The following is a 26308-nucleotide window of genomic DNA, read 5'->3' as shown; positions in this document are numbered from 1 at the left end:
AATGAGACGAAATATATCATCAGGCCATAATACAGATATATGCCAGGCCAATATTTCTATAACTCAAGAATTTTTTTTTGTCTTATATAAATTTTTAACAATTAAACAGAGACCCATACAGACACAGAATAACCAATAAATTTTGGGGGGGGGGAGAAATAGCATAACTCAGAGAAATTTTTAAAAAAGATTAAATTATAAAGCAAAAATAAAACAAATATTGAAACCCATCTACTGTTAGCATTCCTATTTTTAATTTTCAATACTGAAAATCCAAAAGACCATATTTAAATGTTCCCAATATCTGAAAAAAGTATGATTTTTAAAAATGTCAAAGTCACTTAATTGTTAATTACCGTAATTACTTGTGCATCTTCTTAAAAAAAGAATCATTTAGGATTTTTAGCTTTCATATATATTTTTTCTGCTTGCAATTATGGTGAACTTTGAATCACTGTTCTCATGCCACATAAGTAATCTTAAGAAAATCAATGTTCTGACATCACTGTAAAATGTATAATGTACCTGCCAATATGAGAGATTTTAATCCGATTGTTTGGGATGACCTCTTTCCCATTTTTCAGCCAGATGCCCTTCACATTCTCATCGGACACCTCACATTTGAACACAGCCTGGTCTCGTGCCTTCACAGTCAGATCTGCAATACTTTGGTAAACCTCTAGTTTCTTTTCTGAGATTGTGAATCGGGGAATAAATCAACATGATTGCAACAGGTCAGAGGTAGGAAACACCAAAATTGTAGATGTTGCTTTTACAAAAAATAAAAATAAAAAAGTTAAAGAAAAAAGCCATCTCTTCTGGAAAAGGTGAAATAGGAAGAGATGTTTAGGAATGTGTGAGAATGTAATGCAATTTGATATGTAAGGCAGTGCTGTTATCAGAATACAGTGGTACCTCATCATACGAACTTAATTGGTTCCAGGAGGAGGTTCGTAAGGTGAAAAGTTCGTAAGATGAAACAATGTTTCCCATAGGAATCAATGTAAAAGCAAATAATGCGTGCAAATCCTTCAAGAAAATCCCAAACTTTAGAAGGGAGGCGAACAGAGGGCAGGGAGGAGCAGCTAAAGGGGGCGGGTGGAAGAAGCAAGGCTAGGCTAAAGGGTGAGTGGGAAGGAAGAAAGGCAAGGGGGGCGCCCCTCCCTTTTCTTTCTTAAAAAGACACCCTTTCAGTTTGCAAGCACGTTGTTCTCTGCAAAATCTTTCCTCCAAGCTGCCCCTCCCTTTTCTTTCTTAAAAAGACACCCTTTCAGTGCTTTTGCAAGCACGTTGTTCTCTGCAAAATCTTTCCTAATCCAAGCCGCCCCTCCCTTTTCTTTCTTCAAAAAAGGGGAAAAAAAGAAACCCCTTCATCCCAGCAGCAGCTGCTTGGGTTCGTAAGGTGAAAATAATTCTGAAGTAGAGGCAAAAAAAATCTTAAACACCGGGTTCTTGAAAAGTTCTTGAAAAGTTTGTTAGAAGAGGCGTTCGTAAGATGTGGTACCACTGTATGTGTTTCATCCAGAGGTGGACCACAGTGGGGTAGTGAAAATGGAGCTCCACCCAGAGCACCCAATTTGCACTGAAAGGTGTTGAAAGAAAATGCAGGGCATCCTGCATAAGCCACACCCACAGTGTGGTAGTAAAAATTTTGGTAGCCCTTCACTGGTTACATCCAAAATCAACATATACTGCTCAAAAAAATAAAGAGAACACTTAAACAACAGAATATAATTCCAAGCAAAATCAAACTTCTGTGAAATCAAACTGTCCACTTAGGCAGCAACACTGATTGACAATCAATTTAATTTTGTTGTCAGCACATTCAACATTTTACAGAACAAAGTATTCAAAGAGGATACTTCATTCATTCAGATCTAGGATGTGTTATTTGAGTGTTCCCTTTATTTTTTTGAGCAGTGTGTAATGCCTGATTAACATACAATGCAAAAGTAACTATTCTATTACTAATTATTACAGCTGTTACAGAGAAGGCCATCACCAATCTCCATACACATTTTAAAAAGCATATGCTTATTGATTTCTCACCTTGCACAATCAACTCTGCAACAGACTCCCCACCATTAGTTTTGACTTTGTAATGCCCATTATCTTCCTTGGTGGACTCATTGATAATGAGGTAGTGCTTTTTACCATCCGTTTTGAACCGATATTTGAATGCCTCTCCTCGAGTAAGCTCTACACCATCTTTTTCCCTGTTGGATATCAAAAAATCATTGTGATTATTATTATTATTATTATTATTATTATTATTATTATTATTTCACGTATAGCGCTGTTACATTAGCCAGGAGACCAATATTCTACTGCAGTGTATTAGTTGGCCTGCCAATTTACCTGCTCTATTGTAGGACATGCTCACCCGCTTCCTAAGGTAAGACACAAGGGGACGAGCTGGTTTCCCCCCAGAAGGAACGGCAAGTGGCTCTTTCTGAAGAAGTCACTTAAGGCCCTTTTCCTTCCCTACAGCCTTATGATCTCAGCTCACTTTTCCAACCCTATAAGACAGATGGCGACTACCCATAGGTTTTTTGTTCTCTGGTATTCTGAAACATGATTCCACTCTTTTTAAAAACTTTGAGTTCAAAAAAATTAAGTAGATGGAATTAGTTGGGTATTTGATGGAAGACCATTGGGTAATACCAGAACAGTAGTCTTGACTAGGAAGCCAGGATAAAATTCTAGAAGAAGAATATGAAGATGCTTTTGTGTTGCTGCCAAGGAGACCAAATATGCATGTCCCTGAAATCATCAAAAGTTGAGCTCAATCAGAGGAAATCTTTTAAAATAAAGCTCCTTGGCCAGTTTAGGGTATAGCTCATCCTCAACTGTGAAGGTTTTCCTTCCACCCCCTTTACTTTACCATTTCACAGTAGCCCCATCTTCAGACACCTCAGCTTCAAACTCCACTCTTTCTCCAACTGTGACCACGTGGTCTTCCAGAGAACGAGTAATCAGAATGGGAGGCTCTAGAAATGGAATGAGAACTTGATTTCAGAATGGAGAATATGACAGTCACAGGCCTAAAAACTAAGATTGATTCATGGTGATTCTTCCAAGCTGAATTCTTTATTGTTTCTACCCTACAGACAGAATCTTGTCAAACTGAGCACTCTACTAACTGCATCTTCCATACACTCCAGGGAGTGGCTGCTTTGATATCTTTCCCTCACACAAAATATTTAGATTGAGTTATTTCTTATTCTTTTGGTATGCACCCCCTTCCCTGTGGGATCCACCTCCTCAATACATCCCATTACAGAAAGTGAAGATAATTTAAAACTTTAGCATTTGTTTCTTCTTCATTACATTCACGTGGAATATTTTTTCTTCAAGACCATGCTAAGGATAGCATATTCCTGTGCCATTGAAGAGCATGAAGTTCACAAAAACCTCAGACAAAAGAGAAGAACAGAAAAGAATAACAATGGGTCCCAGTTTTTTCTCTTATTTTCTTCCAAAACCTAAGTTTTTGACAATATTTTGCACATTGTCCTTTTTCTTTCACAACAGTGACTTTTTTTGTCTTGGTTGTACTTATAGTCATACAATGTTATAGTGGAATTGAGGATGATAGTAACATCTGATACTCTTGGATGCTGTCATTACCCTTTTGTCTCACTTAATCTTTTTCCTAGTATATCCACTAGTATCAAACAGATGGATCTTGCTGTTTTAATGTTCCACAACATTCATAAAACAACCAGAAGACAATACAATAATTAAAAATGGTAGCCAAACTCAGCATTGCTCAAAATAATGTGAAGGAATGTACACCTGGCCTTAGGAAGAGGAAAGGAATAAGCAGACTGTTAAGGAGAAGTTTTGGACAACATTACTGTCAACTCAACACTGCCTCAATTTTGTTTGGTATGATATGAAACAGAGAAATTCTGACAGGCTTTCAAGATACTGCTTACCTACTCGGCAACTTAAAAAGCATTTCTGGAATCTCTGCTTTTTCTGTTTCATGATCTCCCTTACCTTGAAAGGCTGACATAGAAACATAGAAACATAGAAGACTGATGGCAGAAAAAGACCTCATGGTCCATCTAGTCTGCCCTTATACTATTTCCTGTATTTTATCTTACAATGGATATATGTTTATCCCAGGCATGTTTAAATTCAGTTACTGTGGATTTACCAATCACGTCTGCTGGAAGTTTGTTCCAAGGATCTACTACTCTTTCAGTAAAATAATATTTTCTCATGTTGCCTTTGATCTTTCCCCCAACTAACTTCAGATTGTGTCCCCTTGTTCTTGTGTTCACTTTCCTATTAAAAACACTTCCCTCCTGAACCTTATTTAACCCTTTAACATATTTAAATGTTTCGATCATGTCCCCCCCTTTTCCTTCTGTCCTCCAGACTATACAGATTGAGTTCATGAAGTCTTTCCTGATACGTTTTATGCTTAAGACCTTCCACCATTCTTGTAGCCCGTCTTTGGACCCGTTCAATTTTGTCAATATCTTTTTGTAGGTGAGGTCTCCAGAACTGAACACAGTACTCCAAATGTGGTCTCACCAGCGCTCTATATAAGGGGATCACAATCTCCCTCTTCCTGCTTGTTATACCTCTAGCTATGCAGCCAAGCATCCTACTTGCTTTTCCTACCGCCCGACCACACTGCTCACCCATTTTGAGACTGTCAGAAATCACTACCCTGAAAGTTTCTGTCAAGGTTTCTCCTACTATATTTTTACACTAAAAGCAATATAAGGTAAGATTATTTAGAATCTTTCATCTTTTCTGAAATTCTTCCTTTAACAATTATTCCTTTCCCATTTCCCATAGTTATTCCTTTCTTATTTCCAAGGTCAAGACCACATTCTTTCATACTAAGAGCTCACCAGCAATTACTTCAGATGTGACCCACTCAAACAGTCTTCAGCTGCAACTCAAGTCACCTTCAATTAAATCCAACCTCTATATGGGCTTTGTATGTGGGAAAGGTTGAGCTAGGTCACATTCCTGTGAAACAAGTAAAAACTCATCTTATACTATCTTATTCCCACTTCTCTGTTTTCAAACTAAACTTTTGAAAAAGGTATATGCCACCTTTTTTTTTTACTCTTCCTTCATTATTTCTCTTCCTTTCCTCCAGCCCTATAATTATCATGTTTGTTTCAGAAAGAATTGAAAGCTGTTTCTTTGGCTGAGAAGATGAAAGGACATAACTGAAAAAAGTAAGAGGCATTTAGAATTGATGGTTTGAATCATACTGTTTAATTTTTAGTTGTAAACCAAAACCTCCTGCCCATAATAGTCAACACTAACACAGCTACACACCAACTGTATGTTTATAGAATTACTATGCTTCTTTATTCTCCTTTAAATGGAAGCTCTAACCTTGAATGTAAATCATTATCTTTTTAATTTATTCTAAAAGAAGATATCTAAAATGGTTTCGTATTTCAATTCTAATTCAATTCTAATAGTCTCTAGCTCGAGTAATAAAGGAATACCATATGGAATCTGCACAACTGATTTTAGTTGTGTTGATTTTCATTTTAATATACAGTAATTGTGATACTGACTCATGTTTTTTAAAAAACATCTCACACGATACCTTTGTATTTTATCTTTTTCTCAAGGTACACAGAATAACATTCTGCAAACCCATCTTAAATACATAGTTGGAAGTACAGTAAATGTCACTTCATTCAATGTGGCTAAGTATCAAATGAGAAGACTTTCAGGTTCACAATAACCTGTTAAATAGCTTCCTCAGAGAATTCAAATATTTGACAATCTCATGGGGTATTTCATATTCATTAGAGAAGCAGAAATATTTATAGTGCCTTGCAGTAGGTAAAAACACGGCAAATATAGACATACATAAATTTTCTCAAGTTCAGGAAATAGTGGAGAAAACAGAGAAGGTTTACACACACACACACACACACACACACACACACACAAACTGTTGCCAAAAATAACATTGGGTTATTGCAGCTGCACAAAATGTAAGATTTCAGGGTGTTGCTCGAAATGTTTGAATTATAATCTAGGTCTTTGTCTGCACATCTCATAGTCCAACCCAACAACAATAATAAGTCATTCACCTCTTACAAACAGTTCCGTGAAAGTCTTCTCTTCCCCAATCACGCACTGATATGCTGCGTCATCAGCCAATGAGCAGTGGTTTATGGTCAAGATCCTTTTATTTCCCAGAGATTCAAAAATATATCTAGAGAAATGCAAATGAAGATGATGGAACTTGCAGAGATGGCTAAACTGACTTCCTTGATTATAGAAAAGACAATATTTATATTTATTGCTGATTAGCAACCTCTTCTAAAATCTTTGTGTGCAATAGAACAAAAAAATAAAACAAAATTATGATTTACAGTTTTGATGGTTAGAAAAAATGGGAGGGTTTTTTTCAGTCATAGAAATAATTTTGTATTTGTACTTACCGCTGTAAAGAAAATTGGAAAGGACATTCTATTTTTTTTATTCTTACTTTTTTCCACAGTTCTCATTAGTTTTGATCTTTTAAAATTTCATCATAAAAATTATGTTAAAAAAATGGAAATGGAATTTAAAAAAAAACCCTAACATCTAGATTCCAGGGTATTTTTGATCAGCTATGTTCACATGCATAGGTTCTATATAGTGTGTGGAGAACAAAGATAAAAGATAATAGTGTGTAGAGAACAAAGATAAAAGATAATTGAAAATACAAGAACAAGGAACAGTTACATTTTTAAAAGGAAAAGAAAATGCAGTGATATTGGGAGTAGGGGAATGGGAGTAGGCAAAAAACCCATTAAATAAGAAGCTTCCAGCAGAGTGGAGTGGGTAATTAATAATAATAAAATTAATAAAAGTGTTGAAATAATTTGGGATGGAATTCAAGGGAAGGAATTCTTAGTAGGAGTGTTTTAGACATTTGTATAGGAATGATAGTGAGAGATCAAAGCTTCTTTGAGTAAGTTAGGCAGCTTATACATTTAATAAACATATAAACAAACAAACAAATCACAAGGGAATGCTATATATGTTAATGTTCAAGAAAAAAAGATGAAAAGAAAGTAATACTTGCTGTGGGAACCTTGAAAAATTGTAATTTTTAAAGCAAAATTTATAAAGCCATATGCATATAATTTTTAATAAAATTATAAAACCACAAGCATGGATGGTAAAATTAGGGTAATATGGAAATTAAAATATGGATATGATTTACATATAAAGTAATAGCGTGATTTGTTTAGCTTGTGTTAAGATTTGTCTGTTCCTGATAATTGGAAGAAAATTGTTGTTTCTCAACACAAATTGAAAGGCGGTATTGCAACTTCACACATAGTCAAAACAAACAAGATCTGTATGAATGTGGGAAATAAAACTTATTGCAATTTAAAGAACAATAGCTTGAATGGTGGAATATTTTGTGTAAACATGATGGTTGAGTGCTGAATGCAGTAAGAATGGCATATATATGCAAATAAAACTAAAGTGTACAAGATAATAAAAGCTCTCCTTGGCAGATGGCTTAACTCTCAGCACGAGGATTTGTGATAAACCACTAGGCATTTTTTTTTAATGTATTCATGAATAAAAATGTAAGAAATGCTTATGGTGAAATTGGAGGTGTATTACTATGGATATGAAGCTATGCATAATTATGAATACAGAATGGAGGTGCTGAAATGTGGTTAGCTCGTAATCCAAATGATTTGAAAGGAATGTTAGATTGCATAATATGGGGAGGAACATGGAGGTGAAAATTAATGTATAATGAGCAATAAAGTTGTGTGTAGCTGCAGAAACTGTGTGAACAAATAATGATGACAAATCGAAGCAAAGAGATGGATTTAGGTTCCCTGGTAAAATCTTTATCAAAGAAGGGAAGACGGATGGAGAAATGTTAAGACAATATTGTGAATACTATAGAAAAATGATAGGTAACGTATATTTGATGGCAAGGAATGGATATTTATCAAGAGAAGGGGAAACTTGTTTATATGGCAATAATTGCCTGCATTCTGAAGAACATCATAGAAGTAAACTGACTGCAGGGGAAATATACTTAAGATATATGTGGCAAAACAAGAAGTGCTAGGTTGAGGAATCAATAGTGTCAAATGCATTTAAGATTTAATGCAAGAATGATCAATATTAAAGAAATAAATTGCAGGGGACTGAGAGACTGAATCAAGAAAAGGCATAAAACAAATGAACGAAACGAATGGATTGAGATAAAGTTGATGGGATCCTCAAAAAAAGAGGAGAGAAAAAGTAAATATACTGTATGACTTGGGGCATAGGCACAGTGATAACCAAGACTGTTTTCAAGGGCAAATGTATGGATTGGTAAAGTTGAGTGGTTTGGGATAAACTATATTTACTGTAGCTGTATTTCCTTCTCTTTCTCTTATTTTGTGCCTTAATTCCCTTGCTGTAATGTATGCTTTCTTTCCTGGGGCTCAGTGTTAAATAACTCAGCAGATTTTCTTTTATATAATATTTATTAAAGAGAGAAACCTAACGAAAAAGAAGCAGCTACCTGCAACAAACTGCTTCTCTTTCTTTAGGGTTTTCTCTTTAATAAATATAATCTAACAATGCTTGGATGGTCCTGTGCCCTCCCTGCTGCTAACGATTGGCTTATCTCATTATTTCATTCCTCATTTATGTGCTTTGCATAATGCTCCTTACCCAAAAAGAATTGCATATGAATTAATATATCCTCATTCCAGGGGTGAAATGATACTGGTTCAGCCTGGTACCAGCATACCAGTACTGGTGGCGGCCCGTGGTTCGGACAACTGGTGGCGACAGCACCGTGAGGCTCCGTCCGCCCATCCAGACGTTGCTATTTTCTTTTTTTTAACCCTCTGCGCATGCGCAGAGGATGAACCTGTAGGGAGGGTAAGTAGACTTCACTGCTGCCTCATCCTGATCTAGGTAACAATTCTATGCCATCCTGAGTCCCCTCGAGAAGGGCGGCATAAAAATCTAATAAATGAATGAATGAATGAATGAATGAATGAATAAATAAATAAATAAATGTGCAAAAGATGCTAAGGAACTCATCTATTCCTTGGGATATGCATGAAAACAAACATATAGCAGTTATTCAAGTTGCAAATAAAAACCACTAGCATCTTCATACATTGCTTAATAAGACAGAGGTTTTATGTTAGATGGCCAAGTGATCATGCAGTATGTTAGCATTAGTTCAAAGATATTCAAACTTTTATTAGAAGACTTCAAAACTAGACTGATTCATTTATAATTTCAGCCCTTCTACCTGAAAACTATAGGAGGAAAAACTCAGCAAAAATATATCCTTTGCTATATTGTAGATGAAGTAAAGTAGAAACAAGAATTGCAATATGAGGACTTACTTGCTAAGAACAAATGATGGATGGTATTCGTTCAAGGTAGAGATGGGTAGAGGAAAGAGAAAAATGAGGCATGAAAAACTACACGAATTAACAGTCTTACAATATAGTAAACATTAATCCCACCTCATTCTCTCAGCTGCTTATAGCGTTTGACGATATTGGAGTGAGTGGGTAGCAGTATCAAAAGATTCAAGATCATAGCCGTCACCGTACAATTAAAGCCCAGTCCTTATTTGAGTGGCACATAAAAATGGGATTATATAGTTGCAATCACAAACTTGACTTTTTTTGACCTCCACCACCCCTAGATGCCTCCTGGTTGCAATTTTTTCTCCCTCTCCATTCTGATGAAATCTCCTTCTTTCTCAGTTTTTGGTGATGACTAGGTTTCCTATATTCCACATTATAGCTATATAACATTTTATATTGCTGTATAATACTAATCCAAATGCTTTCATTTTGTTCTCTTGATTACCTGCCACTCACTTGGATCTCTTGTCCATTCTTGAGCCATTTAACTTCCGCATCTGGGTTAGCAAGTTCCACTACTAATTTGATTTTCTGCCCTTTGTCAACTTGATATGCTGGATCCAACCTCTTCTGAAATGCTGCGGACAAAATGGGTTTAAAATTAAGATTCATGTGATCTGAATACATTCCATAACTCAGATACTACCAAAAGGAGACCTCCTGACTCTATTAATCAAAAGTCATTCTAGGGTTTTTTTAACCTGTGATACGAAAAAAAGGTAGAAACTTTAGTAGAAAAAGTAAATATGAAACCAGAAATTTTCCTATTAGGAATCATTGACCCAAAAATGGAAAAAAATATTAATATATCATACAACATATCCTAACTGCAGCAAGGATTTGCCTTCTGCAGCATTGGAAGCATAAAGATTGTTGTGGTTAGTTCTGGCCCAGCTCCTGCCCCAAGGACTGTGGATGTGGGGGAGACATCCACATGCCGCAGGCCTGTTTTGCTCCCAGTGGAATCTGATGATGAAGGCTCCTCTGACCAAGAAGATAGGAGTGACAGGGAGGAGGAGAGTGTGGCAGACAGCTCAGAAGGAGATCAATTATCTAGCTCCTCCTTGGATTCAGAACAAGAGTTAATGATACAGCCACGCATGCGGAGAGCGATGCATAGGCAGCAACAACTGAGAGATTATTATCAAAGAAAATGAGGCCACCTGTGGGGCTGTGGTAATTAGTGAGGCTGCTATAAATAGCAGCCTGTGGGTTTGGCCACTGTGAAGGATTATCCGATCGTTGTGTTTCATGCCTGCTTTGCTGACTTCGACCTTGGTGTGTTGCTTTTCCCCCGCTTTGAAACTAAAGCAGAGCAAAGGGTGTTTCAAAGGACTGTGAATTGCCTCACAGCTGCAAGCTAAGTATCTCAGAACTGATAAGGGACTTGTACCAATTACCAGTTTGTTTGGAGACGAGTGCTCTTTGCTATACCAAAAGAGGGCTTAGTTTAAGTGAATTTTCATTATAAAGAACATTGTTTTGAATTTTCAAATGTGTGTGTGTCTGAAATTTGTACCTGTGAATTTTCGGGAGGATTCTACCAGAGAGCCCGACCGAACAAAGATGTACCAATTGAAAGCATTGTAATTAAGAAAAATTTTGAATGTGCAGAGCTTGATAAACTAACACTGGATCTGAACGAGAAGGAGGACTCGGAATTTTACGAAGTTTGGAACATATTCTATGAATGGTTAAAAAAGAGGAAATAGAAGAAAGCTATACCTAGTGAACTGATCTCACCCTTTACTAATAGCTATAGGAATATATACATATGATTTTACTATTAATAAATTAATTAAGCATGAAGTATAGTATTGAAGGGAAATCATGGAAATATGAATATTATCTATATAACATATAAATTTAATATTTACCATCGATATTAAACGCCGTAAGATAAGCCTAGAGGTTAATTAATATAGCTGATGGTATGTTTAGCTGTCAGTATAGACAGCATTGTTTTGTTTTGTTTGACTTTGTCTTGTTCCTTTTTCTTTTTTGTTTGTTGTGTATGTTGTTGTGTTGCTTGTGTCTTTTTTTGTACTGTTTTTAAATGTACGGTATATAAATTCAATAAAAAATATTTTTTTAAAAAAAGAAAAAAAGTAGAAATGTAGGTGGGGAAAAAGAGGCAGGCTAAAATTCGATGCCTAAAAGGAAAATGCTACAACAAAAATGTCATCTGGGTTTGCTTAAGAATGACAAGAAATCCCAAGAAATCCCTTTCATCCTCCTGCATTTAAGTCTGCATTTAAAATATTTTCATGCAACGGATTTTAGATATTAAAGAACATTCAAATTCAATACAAAAGTAAACATTTTGCCTATGTAAAGCAAAGAAAGAATGAATCCCAGCGGCCGGTTAGGTCCCACAGAGTTGGCCTTCTTCAGGTCCCGTTGACCAGCCAATGTCGTCTGGTGAGGCCTAGGGGAAGAGCCTTCTCTGTGGTGGCCCTGGCCCTCTGGAATCAGCTCCCTCCAGAGATTAGCATTGCCCCCACCTTCCTCGCCTTCCGCGAGAGTCTCAAGACTCACTTATGTCACCAGGCATGGGGCAATTAGATAAAGATCAAGACCACTGACCACCTGACCACTAATTGTGATGTATGACTGTGATTGAATTGGCTGACTGATGATATTGGGTTTTTAGCTTGTAGTTTTTAATTAATTAGATTTTTTTATATGCACTGTTTTATATTATGTCTTGTGAGCTGCCCCGAGTCTTCAGAGAAGGGCGGCATACAAATCTAATAAATAATAATAATAATAATAATAATAATAATAAAGATAAATCCTAAATAAAAGTGATTTTTACTACATTCTTATTACTGATTCTGATCTTTTAAAAAGTTATTCAATTGGATTATGACAAAAGAAGGGTAGATAAAGGCACGGGAAGAATCCAATCTGAGCAAGTCATTGGGAGCAATGATGGCTTTTGAGCTCATGCTCATCATCAGGAAACTTCTCAATCTCCAGGATGTGTACATTGAGATTTGAGATCGAGAAGTTCCGTGAGGATGGGCTCCAGCACGAGTCCGAACCTCTAATCCTATTGACCAATTCAGATTGGGTCCTTCAACATTATCCTGAGACGTGTATATTTGCCTTCATCCACATAGGAAGGGCCCCAGAGATGATGAGCAGGGAATTGCAGATAGGCAATCAAATAAGGAATCAAGGCAGCACCTTTCAACAAAACCAAGATTGGAGAGCCAGGATAGGGTCTAGCAATGGGGGCAGCTAATTTCATACCGGTATAATTATCTGAAATTCAAAAATCGTGGTATAATTATATACAGTATGAACATTTCGGCTTTGCAGTGAAAAGGATATCTACAGCTTCATCCCAATTTGCAGTAAAAAGTTTGATTTAGCTGAGTTGCGGTTAAGCCAAATAATAAGCCTATTCCAGGATAAGGGCTGAAGTGTCTAGAGCAGTGTTTCCCAACCTTGGCCACCTGAAGATATCTGGACTTCAATTCCCAGAATTCCGCAGCCAGCATTTGCTGGCTGGGGAATTCTGGAAGTTGAAGTCCAAATATCTTCAAGTGGCCAAGGTTGGGAAACACTGGTCTAGAGCACCAAGATTGACTGCTGAATCCTTTAATGAAGGCTGGCATCTACCTTAATGCCTCTCAGTTTAGAATAATAAACAGATTGGGCCTAATAAAATTCACTGCTAGTTCAGCTTCTCCAGGATCCGACCCTTCCCCTATGATTAAATGTCAATGTTTATTAATTCCTTTCCGGGTCTATGAGTAGTTTCCAATTTGGTATTTTTGTAAGATTAACTGCCACCTTTCAATCCTAAAATTTGATAGATATATAGATGCTTCAAAGGTTACAATCTGCCTTCTTCTGCCTTCGGAATCTTTTCATAAATAAACTGACAAATCAGACAGAATAGCTAACGTTTCTTTTTCAGTGTAAGAATAATACTTGTCTTCAGTTGTCATAGCTTTAGAAGCATATGATCCTAGTAAACAATCTTGTAGCAATATTGCTCCCCAACTTCTAGTTTATGCATGAATAGAAGCACTAAATATTCTGCAGGGGGACCCTATTTAAGAAAACCTTAAGCGCTGCACAGATATCTAACCCCTGGTTCCCAATGCCCCACAGGGGGGCAATTTCATTTTTTAATGGGGGCAATTGGAATCTTGTTTAAACCTAGTTAATGGCCTTTTAGGCTTCCTTCGTGTGATTAGTTCATTTTTTGAATAATAAGAATGATATATCATGCGTGGTGGGGTCAAGATTTTAGAGATGCTTAGGTGGGGCATGACCAAAGAAAGGTTGGGAACCACTGATCTAAGTGCTTGAAATTCAACCATTGTTGAACTTGTCAGAAAAATATAAAGTATAGCTATAAGTTTAGCCAAACACGCAACAATCTCTAAACATTTTGGCAATTCTACTTTATTCTGTGAAATATTCCAATGCTAGCTTAGGTTTTAATGTTATCAAATTTATAACGTTCGTATGAAGAATACCAAGACAGGTTTTTCTGCCAATCCAAACCCACCTTTTGACCCATTTGACTCCAGATTTCTTTCTTTCTTTCTATCTATTCAATACTTTACCCTTCTATCATGCTCTTGTTTACTTTTGCCCAGTTCGATATATCATCTTACATATATTAGAATTTTAGTACAATAAAAGTATACGAAATCCAAAGAAGATTAAGGGAAAAACAAAACAGGAAAAGAAGAAAAAGAAAAGAAATTTTAAAAGAAAGAATACAGAGATTTAGGACTTCCTCCCTTCCTTCTATTAAGTAATTGCCACCTTTCTCTTTGGCCCCTTTTAATGTCCAAATCCATTAATTCAGTCTTTTCTTGTTTCAACAAAAAAAACCAATTTTAGGCTTCCAGTCTTTTAAAAAACTCTTTATTATTTTTCCCCTCACCAAACTGGTGAACTCTGCCATTTCCACAAGCTCCGTTAATTTTATATTAACTGCAGAAAGATTATTATATGCACAAAGATGAAAAAAGAAAGAAATACTACTGTAGTATTAGATTTTTTTCATCTTTGTGCATATAATAATCTTCAGTTACTATATATAATGTAGATTTCCCATATCTTTCTAATTCATTGTTCCTAAAACCCAGTAAAGATAATTCCAGTTTCATTGTAATATTAATCCACAATACATTTTACATAATTATATGAATTTGCACCCTTTTTTTGCTTTTTCACAAGTACACCATGCAAATAAAAATTTCTCTCTTCCTTTTCACACCTCCAACACTGGTTTGATATTCCCTTATACATTTTTTGACGATTTAAGTGGTGTCACATACCAGTGATGGAACATTTTATAAAAATTAATTTTAAAATTATGACACAAGGTAAATTTAGTTCCCCACACTTTCTCCCATATATCCCAATTTATATTACAATGAAAATTGCACTCCATTTTTCCTACAGTTTTAAACTTGTTTACCATGTATTTCAGAACAGATCAATATATATAATTGTAGCATATATATATTTGTAGCATATTACTCTCTCACTTTGATTAAAGGTTTTTGTTACATTCCCCGATACTCTTCAGCAGCAGCAGCTGAAATATCAAATGGAAATCTTGTAAATTTATAACTACCAAAAATGGATATTAAGCACATAATTGACAATTTCATTCAATTGTCTTTGCCACAATGCATTGCTAGAATTCAATATTTGCCTGTTAGGAGTATTGCAATAATTTTATTTACAGTATATAAGTCAAATTATTCTCTCAGAACAGTTACATCTTTCTTGAGGCTAATCCAGTAGTGCAGTGAAGGGCTACCAACATTTTTACTACCACACTGTGGGCATGGCTTATGCAGGATGCCCTGCATTTTCTTCCAACTTCTTTCAGTGCAAATTGGGTGCTCTGGGGTGGAGCTCCATTTTCGCTACCCCACTGTGTTCCCCCACTGTCCGGGCACCACCCCTGCAGTAGTGGGTTCTAAAGCCTTTTACTATCGGTTGCACATGCATGTGCTAGCCAGCTGGTCTTTGGGTTTCTGCACACTCCGACACATGCAAAGACCAGTTGGCCGGCACCAATGTGCATCCTGAAAACCAGAAGAGCAGATGGAGATGGCACATATACCTATAGAGAAGGTTTTGCATGCCATAGGTTTGCTATCACAACCCTATAACGTCGTCTTGAGAGGAGAAGTTGAAGCAGTTTGTGTCCAGGATGGTGGGGTCTGTAGATTATCATTATTATTATTATCACAACTGGAACCTGATGAAAACTTGGAAAGACAGCAAGAAGTTGCAGATGAGACACTTGGCACTATGACACAAAGGCAGCAAGAACTGAAGGACCAAATACTTGCTCATGCAGGGTCCAATGCAGAGCGAAAAAGACTGCCAGCCTTAAAAAACATAAGCAAGAAATGGCTTGTCCCACTGATGGAAGATATTAACTCTGCACTTGCAACTGTCAATGTAACTTCAAATTGAAGAATTGAGTCAGCTTGCCTACAGTACAGCTCTGATAGTAAGTTGAAGCAGTTTGTGTCCAGGATGGTGGGTTCTGTAGATGATGATGATGATGATGATGATGATGACTAATTAGGTTTGTATATTTGTATGCCACCCTTCTCCGGAGACTCGGGGTGGCTCACAAGATATTTTCTCAGCCCTCTTTCTCATTCATACAGTATACAAGTTCTCAACGCAAGGCAGGTTGGTTGCAATTGAGTCTTCTTCAGTCCTAACTATCTGTTGAAGTCGAACCTCGAGGTGATGAGGGCGTGAGTGACTGTGAGCAGTGAGTCCCGGTCCAGATAGGGAGTCACCATAGCAACTGGTGCACCAGGCGAACCTGGGCAAACGCCCCCCTCGCCACAGCTGAAAGAACCTTCTTCATTGGTTCCTCATCTCTGTCTTTCACTCTAGCATTTGAAGTGATTTAATTCTATTGCAATCTAGGTAATATTTTAATATAATATAATATCTACTTGCTTTTACACCCAACCTTTTTTCAGTTGATTCTTTGCTACTTCTCCTTCTCTCCCCATTTAAAAAAATTACAGACAGGGAAGGCATTTTCCCACTATAGCTTCCACTTATCTTTATAAAGCAGCCTTTGAATGCTGAAAACATGGATTAAGAGGAGAGTGCATTAAATACCAATTAGCTGGTACCTTGCCTGAAGCTATTGCCATCCTGGAACTACAGAAATACCCTACACTGTTTTGTTGACGAACTGGAATGGTTGCTATGGGAAGTAGCTGCTGTATTGCCAAAGTAGAGTCCCTCTGCCCACTTTAAATGAAAGAATGACATATTGGATAAAGATGGAGAGATTTGGTGATATCCACAATGTAGGTGTTGTTGGTGAAGATAGATAAATTTATTATTTTGATGATTAGACAAGCTACATTGTAGAAAGAAGAGAGGTATATTGTAATCATAGAGTAAGACATAAAAACACATCACCTCGAGGTTCGACTACTGTAATGCTCTCTACATGGGGCTACCTTTGAAAAGTGTTCGGAAACTTCAGATCATGCAGAATGCGGCTGCGAGAGCTATCATGGGCTTTCCTAGATATGCCCATGTCTCATCAACACTCCGCAGCCTGCACTGGCTGCCAATCAGTTTCCGGTCACAATTCAAAGTGTTGGTTATGACCTATAAAGCCCTTCATGGCATCGGACCAGAATACCTTCGGGACTGCCTTCTGCCGCACGAATCCCAGTGGCTGATCAGGTCCCACAGAGTTGGCCTTCTCCGGGTCCCATCGACAAAACAATGCCATCTGGTGGGCCCCAAGGGAAGAGCCTTCTCTGTGGCGGCCCCGGCCCTCTGGAATCAACTCCCCCCAGAGATTAGGACTGCCCCCACCCTCCTTGCTTTTCACAAATTACTGAAAACCCACCTATGCTGCCAGGCTTGGGGGACATAACTGACCATTAGCTGTTTCATTTTATGTATGGTTTAATTGGATAGTATGACTGTTTTTTATAATGGGTTTTATAATTGTTTTTAATATTAGATTTCTGCTTTGTATTTTGTTGTGAGCCGCTCCGAGTCTTCGGAGAGGGGCGGCATACAAGTCTAATAAAATAATAATAATAATAATTTATTAATTTAATAATTTATTAATTTATTAGACTTGTATGCCGCCCCTCTCCGAAGACTCGGAGCAGCTCACAACAAAATACAAAGCAGAAATCTAATATTAATAATAATAATAATAATAATAATAATAATAATAATAATTATTATTATTATTATTATTATTATTATTATATGTATAACTGTTATAAGAATGGAAGTTCTTTTCCCCCTCATTTTTTTTGCTTCCTCCCTTTCTTTCACTTTTAGCTTTCTCTTTGATTTCCTACTCCCCCCCCCCCTTTCTTTATATTAGTTTGTATTAGCAATAGTACTTAGACATATACTGCTTCACAGTTCTTTAAAGCCCTCTATATGGGATTTACAGAATCAGCCTATCGCCCCCAACGATCTGGGTCTTCATTTTATCAACCTCAAAAGGATGGAAGGCTGAGTCAACCTTCACCCTGATGAGAGGTAAACTGCCAAATTGCTGGCAGCTGGCAGTCAGCAGAAGTGTCCTGCAGTACTACATTCTAACCACTGTGCCACTATGGTATTAGTCTTCATCTTCCTGTATTCAAAAAAAAAATATTTACTAGAATGAACAAAACAATGCTTTGGAAGCTGAATTGCTATACAGTGTTCCCTCGATTTTCGCGGGTTCGAAATTCGTGAATAGCCTATACCATGGTTTTTCAAAAAAATATTAATTAAAAAATACTTCATGGTTTTTTCCCTATCCCATGGTTTTTCCCACCCAATGATGTCATATGTCATCGCCAAACTAATAATTTTTGCAAATAAATAACAAAAAAAATAATTATTGTTAATAAATAATTATGTTTATAAATATCAGGATCACTAAGTGCCTTATTCAATGATGAGTACCAGTAATAATGGTGAGTAAATGGTTGTTAAGGAAATGGGAAATGGTAATTTAGGGGTTTAAAGTGTTAAGGGAAGGCTTGTGATACTGTCCATAGCCAAAAATGGTGTATTTACTTCCACATCTCTACTTCGTGGAAATTCGACTTTAGCGGGCGGTCTCGAGGTAACACTGTACAAGGAAAACTGGCTTAAGCTCAGAAACCAAAATTAGTCAAGTTTCTACTATTGGGAAAACTGTGAGGTCCTGGATGCTTTCTCAGCTTGGTTGTGGTTGTTTTTTTTTTTTTACAGATGTTTAATTTCCCAACTAGGTAACAACACCAGCACGGATAGTGTTATCTGGTTGGGCAATGAAATAGCTGCAAGAACACAACCAAGCTCAGAGAACATAAAGAACCCCACAGTTTGACTCTGAAATACAAATATTCTCTTCTGATGGGAAAATTGTCCGTCACAAGTTTCAAAGAACTTCTGTGATGCAAGGGAAACAGCAGATTTTTGTGGGTTTCCCCATGAATCCCAATGCAGCCAAGAAACAAAGATGCAAATTCTGCTATCAAGTGTATTTACTGCATAGGAGCCTATATTTGTAACTTCCCCCTAGCAGAGATGCCCACAGGGAGGGCCAAGGAGAGAGAATGATGGAAAGAGTATTACAAGTTTTGCCCTTCTCAATATCTGTTATGATATAGCTTGCATACATACTGCTCAAAAAATAAAGGGAACACATCCTAGATCTGAATGAAATGTTCTCATTGAATACTTTGTCCTGTACAAAGTTGAATGTGCACAACCGCATGTGAAATTGATTGTCAATCAGTGTTGCTTCCTAAGTGGACAGTTTGATTTCACAGAAGTTTGATTTACTTGGAGTTATATTGTGTTGTTTAAGTGTTCCCTTTATTTTTTGGAGCAGTGTACAAAAGAGATGAAGCTCCCAAGAAGACAGTGAAATATTGCTTTCATTTTTTGGGATCATGCCAATACCACTGGCTTATGTACATTGTACATCAACTCCCCAATCTTCCATTCAGTATTGAATTATTTTCACCGTCTTTCTTCATTTTTATTGGTCTAGTTGGTGTTTTTTCCTAAGCCCCTTCTATTATTTATAAATTTCCTCTTTCTTTTCTCCCATCCTTGTCAGCTTTAACTTTCATTTCTAATTTTGTGGAACCAGCTGTTCTTTTCTAGATAATAAATAGAAGTAGGAAAAGAAAGACCACAATCTGGGGGGGGGGATTGCTTGCATGGCCCACTTCTCTAAAAGGAGACAAGTTACTGTATTTGAATGGTGGAGGGAAAGATGTTCTCTTACATGGGCTTTTTTTCTCCTCCTTCTTCATGCGCTTGAGGCGTTTCAAGAGTCCCCGTAGATCGGTGATGCCGTATTGAAATGCAATTTTCTCATATTCTGAGGGCGGAGCATTCCGAAGGATTTCCCAGACATCGACCTCTGGCTGTGATTCAACTTTTCCTTCATTTCTACCAAGAAAGGACATGCATTTTTTATTTATTTATTTATCTATCTATCTATCTATCTATCTATCTATCTATCTATCTATCTATCTATCTATCTATCTATCTATCTATCTTTCTATCTATCTATCTATCTATCTATCTATCTATCTATCATCTATTTTGTCCAATAAACAATGAGGGTTTTAGTGGGTATATATATATATACACACACACACACACACACACACACACACACAGAGTAAAATACAGTGGTACCTCGTGATACGAACCCCCCATGATACGAACATTTCGAGATAGGAACCGGGGGTTTGGAAATTTTTTGCCTCTTCATACGAACTTTTTTCGACTTACGAACCCACTGCAGATCGCAAAAAGGCGTCCTGCTGGGCGACGACGCCCGGCTGTCACCTTTTAAAACAGCCGGGGGGCTTCTCGGCGTTCTCCTGAACCTGAAAAGTTCGTGTTTGGGTTTGGGAGGTCGCCGAGAAGCGCTGCTGCCCGGCTGTCACCTTCTGAAACAGCCGGGGGGCTTCTTGGCGTTCTCCTGAACCTGAAAAGTTCGTGTTTGGGTTTGGGAGGCCGCTGAGAAGCGCTGCTGCCCGGCTGTCACCTTCTGAAACAGCCGAGGGGCTTCTTGGCGTTCTCCTGAACCTGAAAAGTTCGTGTTTGGGTTTGGGAGGTCGCCGAGAAGCGCTGCTGCCCGGCTGTCACCTTCTGAAACAGCCGGGGGGCTTCTTGGCGTTCTCCTGAACCTGAAAAGTTCGTGTTTGGGTTTGGGAGGCCGCTGAGAAGTGCTGCTGCCCGGCTGTCACCTTCTGAAACAGCCGAGGGGCTTCTTGGCGTTCTCCTGAACCTGAAAAGTTCGTGTTTGGGTTTGGGAGGCCGCCGAGAAGCGCTGCTGCCTGGCTGTCACCTTCTGAAACAGCCGGGGGGCTTCTTGGCGTTCTCCTGAACCTGAAAAGTTCGTGTTTGGGTTTGGGAGGCCGCCGAGAAGCGCTGCTGCCTGGCTGTCACCTTCTGAAACAGCCGACGGGCTTCTCGGCGTTCTCTCGAACGCCGAACCCGGAAGTTTGGCAAAAGTTCGGGTTCGGGTTCGGGTTCTGGAGGCCGTGGAGAAGTGCCCGGCTGTTTCAGAAGGTTAGAGCTGGGCGGCGCCACCCGGCAGAGTGCGGTTTTTGTGATCGGAAGCGGCATTTTCGGCCGATCTGGAGGCTGAAATGGAGGTGGGGAATCCCAATAGGGAATTCCATGGGCGGAGTTTTGACATCACGAAAACCTCCTTCCTGGTCGGCCGAAACGCGCAAGAATTTAACTTTGGAAAATATCTCAATTAATTCACGATTGCTTGTTAATTTTATGTCTTTTAAAATATATATAAATCTGTTTAATTTTTTTGTTTGGCATGTTATTAACAAAACATGAGTTTTCTAAAGCAGGAGTCTCCAACTTTGGAAACTTTAAGACTTGTGGACTTCAACTCCCAGTCTTAAAATTGCCAAGGTTGAAGACCCCACCCCAAAGTGTTACAATTTAATACACATTATGATATTTGATATCAAACAGAGTCCAGTTCATCAAATGTAAGATTTGAAACCATTAAAATGTAATATATTTAATCAGCCTTTAAAGTGCTATATGCTATAAAGTTACATTTTTTCCCTTTCCCCCCTTTTTTTGGTGCAAAAGACAGTTACCTTACTAGAAAAGATTTACTGACAATTATCATGGGAGAAGACACAGTGTGAATGCTTACCGATGTACCGAGCGCAAGAAACTGCTGGACTTCAAAACAATGCCGAGAAACAATTGCAGGAACATGCAGCAGAGTCCCCATAAGCAAGAGAGAGGGCATCAGTAGTTAGTAGTATCAGCAGCCGTCACTAGAGCAAGCTTCAACCTCCTGGATAGAAAGTCTAAATATTTACCACACTGAAAAATGGTAGCAGAGGAGCAACTGCATATACAACAATCCAATTCAATGTAGCTTATAGTCAGCGATGGGCTCCTATAGGTACGGTCAGGTACGCAGTACCAGTAGCAAAATTTTGATTTTATTTTTCTTTTTTTCCCTTCTGGACTCTGGATATGTTTTTCCTATCGCAGTAAATGAGTTTGAATGTGAATAATTTTAGAAGAGCTGTGCATGTGTGTGTGTGTGTGTGTACATACACTTTATATAGTAGATAATCAGGGGTGGGCTACTGCCCAGATGGGGGAGAACGCAGTGGGGTAAGTGAAAATGGAGCTCCACCCAAGAGCGCCCAATGCATAAGCCACACCCACAGTGTGGTAGTAAAAATTTTGGTAGCCCATCCCTGCTTATAGTCTTATAATTTGTACCTGTCTCAAAAGAGTATGTCACTAGTCTACTGCCAGTTTTGTTGGATGTTGACCTTATTCAGAAAAATTGACAGGAGCTTACTTGTGCCAAAAATCCTAACCATTTATACCAGTGATGGTGAACCTATGGGACTGGTGCCACAGGTAGCACATGGAACCATACCTGCTGGCACGTGAGCTGTTGCCCTAGCTCAGCTCCAATGTGCACGTGTGTGCTGGCCAGCTGATTTTGGGCAAACAAGCTATCTAGAAGCTTAAACAGTGAAAATACCAACATCTGAAGTGGCCAGTTTTCATATAGGCCAGTGAGGGCGAACTTATGGCATGTGTGCCACAGGTGGCGTGGAGCCATATTGGAGGGTAGGCGAGGTGTTGCACTATGTCAGATCTGGGTAAGTGGCGGCCCGGGGGAATCAGACAGCCTCACCACCTGCAAAACCCAAGCAAAATCCAACCACCGCACGCTGTTTCCAAACGCTGTGCAGTGGAATCAGACGCCTTGCCACCTGTGAGGGGGAAAAGGCGGTTGTGTCGTGCCTGCCTGTTGCTCGGCTGACTGCCTACACCGGAGCTCTTGCCTCACCCTCTCCACCTTTCACATAAGTTGACTTAACCTTCTTTGGACATTTGCGATGAAGAGAGAAAGAGAAAGAAAGAAAAGGGAAAGTGAGGGAGGGAAAGAGAAGTGGAGAGGAAGGAAAGAAAGAAGGAAGGAAGGAAGGAGAAATGGAGAGAACAAGGAAGGAAGGAGAAAAATATGATATAATATAATATAATATAATATAATATAATATAATATAATGTAATGTAATGTAATGTAATGTAATGTAACGTAACGTAACGTAACGTAACGTAACGTAACGTAACGTAACATAATCATATCATATCATATCATATCATTATAATATAATTAACTCAGTTCTACCCAACAATACACAGTATTGGGTAGAACTGAGTTAATTATATTAGTCTGGCCCTCTAAAACCATCCCAATTTCTCATGCAGCCTCCTGGCAAAATTAATTGCCCACCCCTGCACTATGTCAACTTTAGCATCCATGTGCCAGATGATTTTTGGCTGTGGGGAAGACCGTTTCGCTCTCCAGAAGCTTCAGGAAAGCTTCCCTGAAGCCTCTGGAGTGCAAAAAACAGCACAAAGGGGAAACCGGAAGTCCATTTTTCTAAACTTCCGGTTTGCCCATTTGGTTATTTTTTCACTGTTCCAAAATTCAGTGAGGCCTGTGCACATGTGCGGGGGCAGGGCGGGTTATATGTATGCTCAGGGGACAGCATGGGGGGCCTGCAATGTATGTGGGGGAGGGAATGGGTGTGGTTATGTGCACATGCGCTAACACACCCTTTGGCACATGAACCAAAAAAGGTTCACCATCACTGATATAGACCATTGTATATCCCTGCAGTATTCTCATGTGCACAGGGAATTATGTAAAATTATGACATTATGAGTGAGACTATTTGGCATAGTTCTCTCTTGCTCATGTATTGGAGGATTTCATTAGATCCTAACCAGTAATGGGCAGCCAAATTTTTTACTGCCACCCTGGGTGTGGCTTATTTTGTGGGTGTGGCTTGATGGCCATGTGACCAGATGGGAGTGGCTTGAACTATCATCATCGTTCAAGTGAGCTGTTTTTGCCACACAATGCCTTTTCATCTTAGCTGTGGGCAGAGTGAGGGCTTCGTGAGGGGAAAATACCACAGCCCAGACTACTTCGGCGTGATGCAGTTCTCCTCGCCTTGGGAGGTGGTCGCGTGAGGCTGGAGGGGAGCTGGGCAGAAGAGAGGGAAGCTTGTCTGAGGCCAGGAAGGAGGAAAGAAGGAAAGAAGAAAAAAGTGAGGAGCGCAGACTCGGCAGCAGCAGCAGGGGGAAAAAAGAGCCGAGCTGAGACCCCTAATCCAGGAAGTTACTGCCGCCACTCAGGTGGAGCTGTGCATGCTTCATTTCTGCTGGTGGAACTGTGTTCCACCCCTTCCTGCCTCCTGCCCACCCCTGGTCCTAACTAACTTGGAGTTATGTGTTCTAAACAACCACAAGAGTTTAAATTGTTCTAAACACCAAACAATAGTTTCCCCTATCCTATTGCTTGGGTTTTTAGAATGTCAGCTGTCACCTCCTCTAGTGGTTTCTCTCAGTGCCTGTCCTACACTGAGGTGACAGCTGATCCTTTTGCTTAGTCTGTGGCACCTGTATGTCAGTACCATCTATTTAGAGCAGTGTTTCCCAACCTTGGCAACTTGAAGATATTTGGACTTCAACTCCCAGAATTCCCCAGCCAGCGTTTGCTGGCTGGGGAATTCTGGGAGTTGAAGTCCAAATATCTTCAAGTTGCCAAGGTTGGGAAACACTGATTTAGAGTATCCTGTTGGAAAATAATATTTCTAACATATAAAATTTCCAATGGAAGGAGCTCCAGGAAGAGAGTCATTGGGTAAGTACATGCATTTCCAAAAAAGAACATTTCAGCCCTCTGAAAAAAAAAGTTACACAATCTTCCTGTCTCTTTACTGTGATTATGAAACAAAAATACAGGAACAAATCAGTTGTACTATGCTACCATAAGTATTTAAACTGAAACCCTTATTTCCGGAGCCAGACGAGTCACATTAAAAATAAAATCCATTTAAAAAGGAGTAAACTAGGGTTATAACCTTTAAACACCAGCTATACTCTTTTGAATCCAATGGGTCTTGCTTTTAAGTGCCCAGCTGGGATAATGCCATTTGAGCAAGTACCAATTTTACCTGAAAGGTGAGACCTCTCCCCTCCCCCTGAAATTTGGCTTTAGCTTTAGCTTTCTGAAAGATGAGGAAGATAGCAGATCACTTCATAGAACCTATTGGGGAATCTAAAGTTTTTAAAGTCATGTACACAAAGCAAATATCCCTGATAACATATAGCATGATAATGAACCAGGTAGAATGTAAGGTGAATGGATGAGAAAGAATCCAATCTATCACTTCCCTCTAAGTCAATGGTTTTCAACTTGGGGGTCGGGACCCCTTTGGGGATCGAACGACTGTTTCACAGGGGTCACCTAAGACCATGGGAAAAGACAAATTTCCCATGGTATTAGGAACTAAAGCTTCTATTCTGGTGCCTTGGAACATATTTTTACAATCTGACCAATCAGGTGTTTTACAGTGGGGGTGTCCCTCTGACCATCCTGTCAATTGGGGGAATTGGCACTAGACTTATGGTTGGGGGTTACCACAACATGAGGAACTGTATTAAGGGGTCGCGGCATTAGAAAGGTTGAGAACCACTGCTCTAAGTGCTTTATTCTTCTCTGTGTGATATGGTTGGAAATGAATGCAGTTTAAGAAATCCTTTCCAATTTTTGACCCATTCCTTCACTTTGGTTTTAGTGATTGTTGTGGTTGGCTCTGGCCCAGCTCCTGCTCCAGGGAATGGGGAAGTGGATGCAGGGGAAACTTCAACATGTCACAGGCCTGTGTTATTGCCGACAGAATCAGTTCAGAGTTTAGTTTCCTCGGATGAAGAAGAAGGTGGGAGTGACTCAGCAGAGGAGGGCTTGGCACACAACCAAGGCAGTCAATCTTCCTTATCTTCTATTGCTTCAGATGATGACATTTTGGACCCACGCAAGCACAGAATTATGCGTAGAAGAGACCAAGTAAGAACATATTACAGGAAATAAGGGAGGCCACCTGTGTTTGGGTGGAGCTCCAGTAATTAGGGCTGCTGCTATAAATAGCAGCATGTGGGTTTGGCCATTGTGAAAGAATATCTGTTCGTAGTTCCTCAGGAATCTGGTGTGCTGGACTTTGTTGCTTTTTCAGGCCCTTGAAACCAAAGCAGAGCAACTTGTGTGTGTGTGTCTCTCATTTCATTGAAAGAAGAAGAGGTGTGAAGTTTCTCCACAGCTGCTGGCTAAGTACTTAATGACTGCTTAAGGGAAATTGTACAGACTACCCGGTTGTTTTGGGAAGAGTGCTCTTTGCAATAGAAAAAGAGTGCTTAGTTTATTTTGACTTTTGTGATAAAGAATATTGTTTTGAATTTTCAAACGTTTGTGTGTCTGAAATTTGTACCCTTGAATTTTCGGAAGGCTCCTATCTCAGAGAGCCCGGCAG

General features: G+C 38.9%; 1 protein-coding gene across 1 annotated transcript in view; it reads right to left on the bottom strand.

Annotated features, from left to right (window-relative positions):
• Nucleotides 1–26308, bottom strand: part of MYBPC3 (myosin binding protein C3) — a 94391-nt gene that overhangs the window by 44253 nt on the left and 23830 nt on the right. Inside the window, exons 11-18 of the mRNA XM_070742170.1 lie at nt 21607–21630; nt 19690–19856; nt 9853–9985; nt 9378–9380; nt 6090–6214; nt 2885–2990; nt 2050–2216; nt 526–691 (exon numbers count right to left, since the gene is read on the bottom strand). Coding sequence (XP_070598271.1) covers nt 526–691; nt 2050–2216; nt 2885–2990; nt 6090–6214; nt 9378–9380; nt 9853–9985; nt 19690–19856; nt 21607–21630 — 891 coding nt within the window. The remainder of the gene's footprint in view (nt 1–525; nt 692–2049; nt 2217–2884; nt 2991–6089; nt 6215–9377; nt 9381–9852; nt 9986–19689; nt 19857–21606; nt 21631–26308) is intronic.

The sequence above is a fragment of the Erythrolamprus reginae genome, chromosome 1 (genome assembly GCF_031021105.1).
Source record: "Erythrolamprus reginae isolate rEryReg1 chromosome 1, rEryReg1.hap1, whole genome shotgun sequence".
NCBI lineage: Eukaryota > Metazoa > Chordata > Lepidosauria > Squamata > Dipsadidae > Erythrolamprus > Erythrolamprus reginae.
Note: the sequence above shows the minus strand (reverse complement) of the source record. Positions and strands in the feature narration are given on the sequence as shown.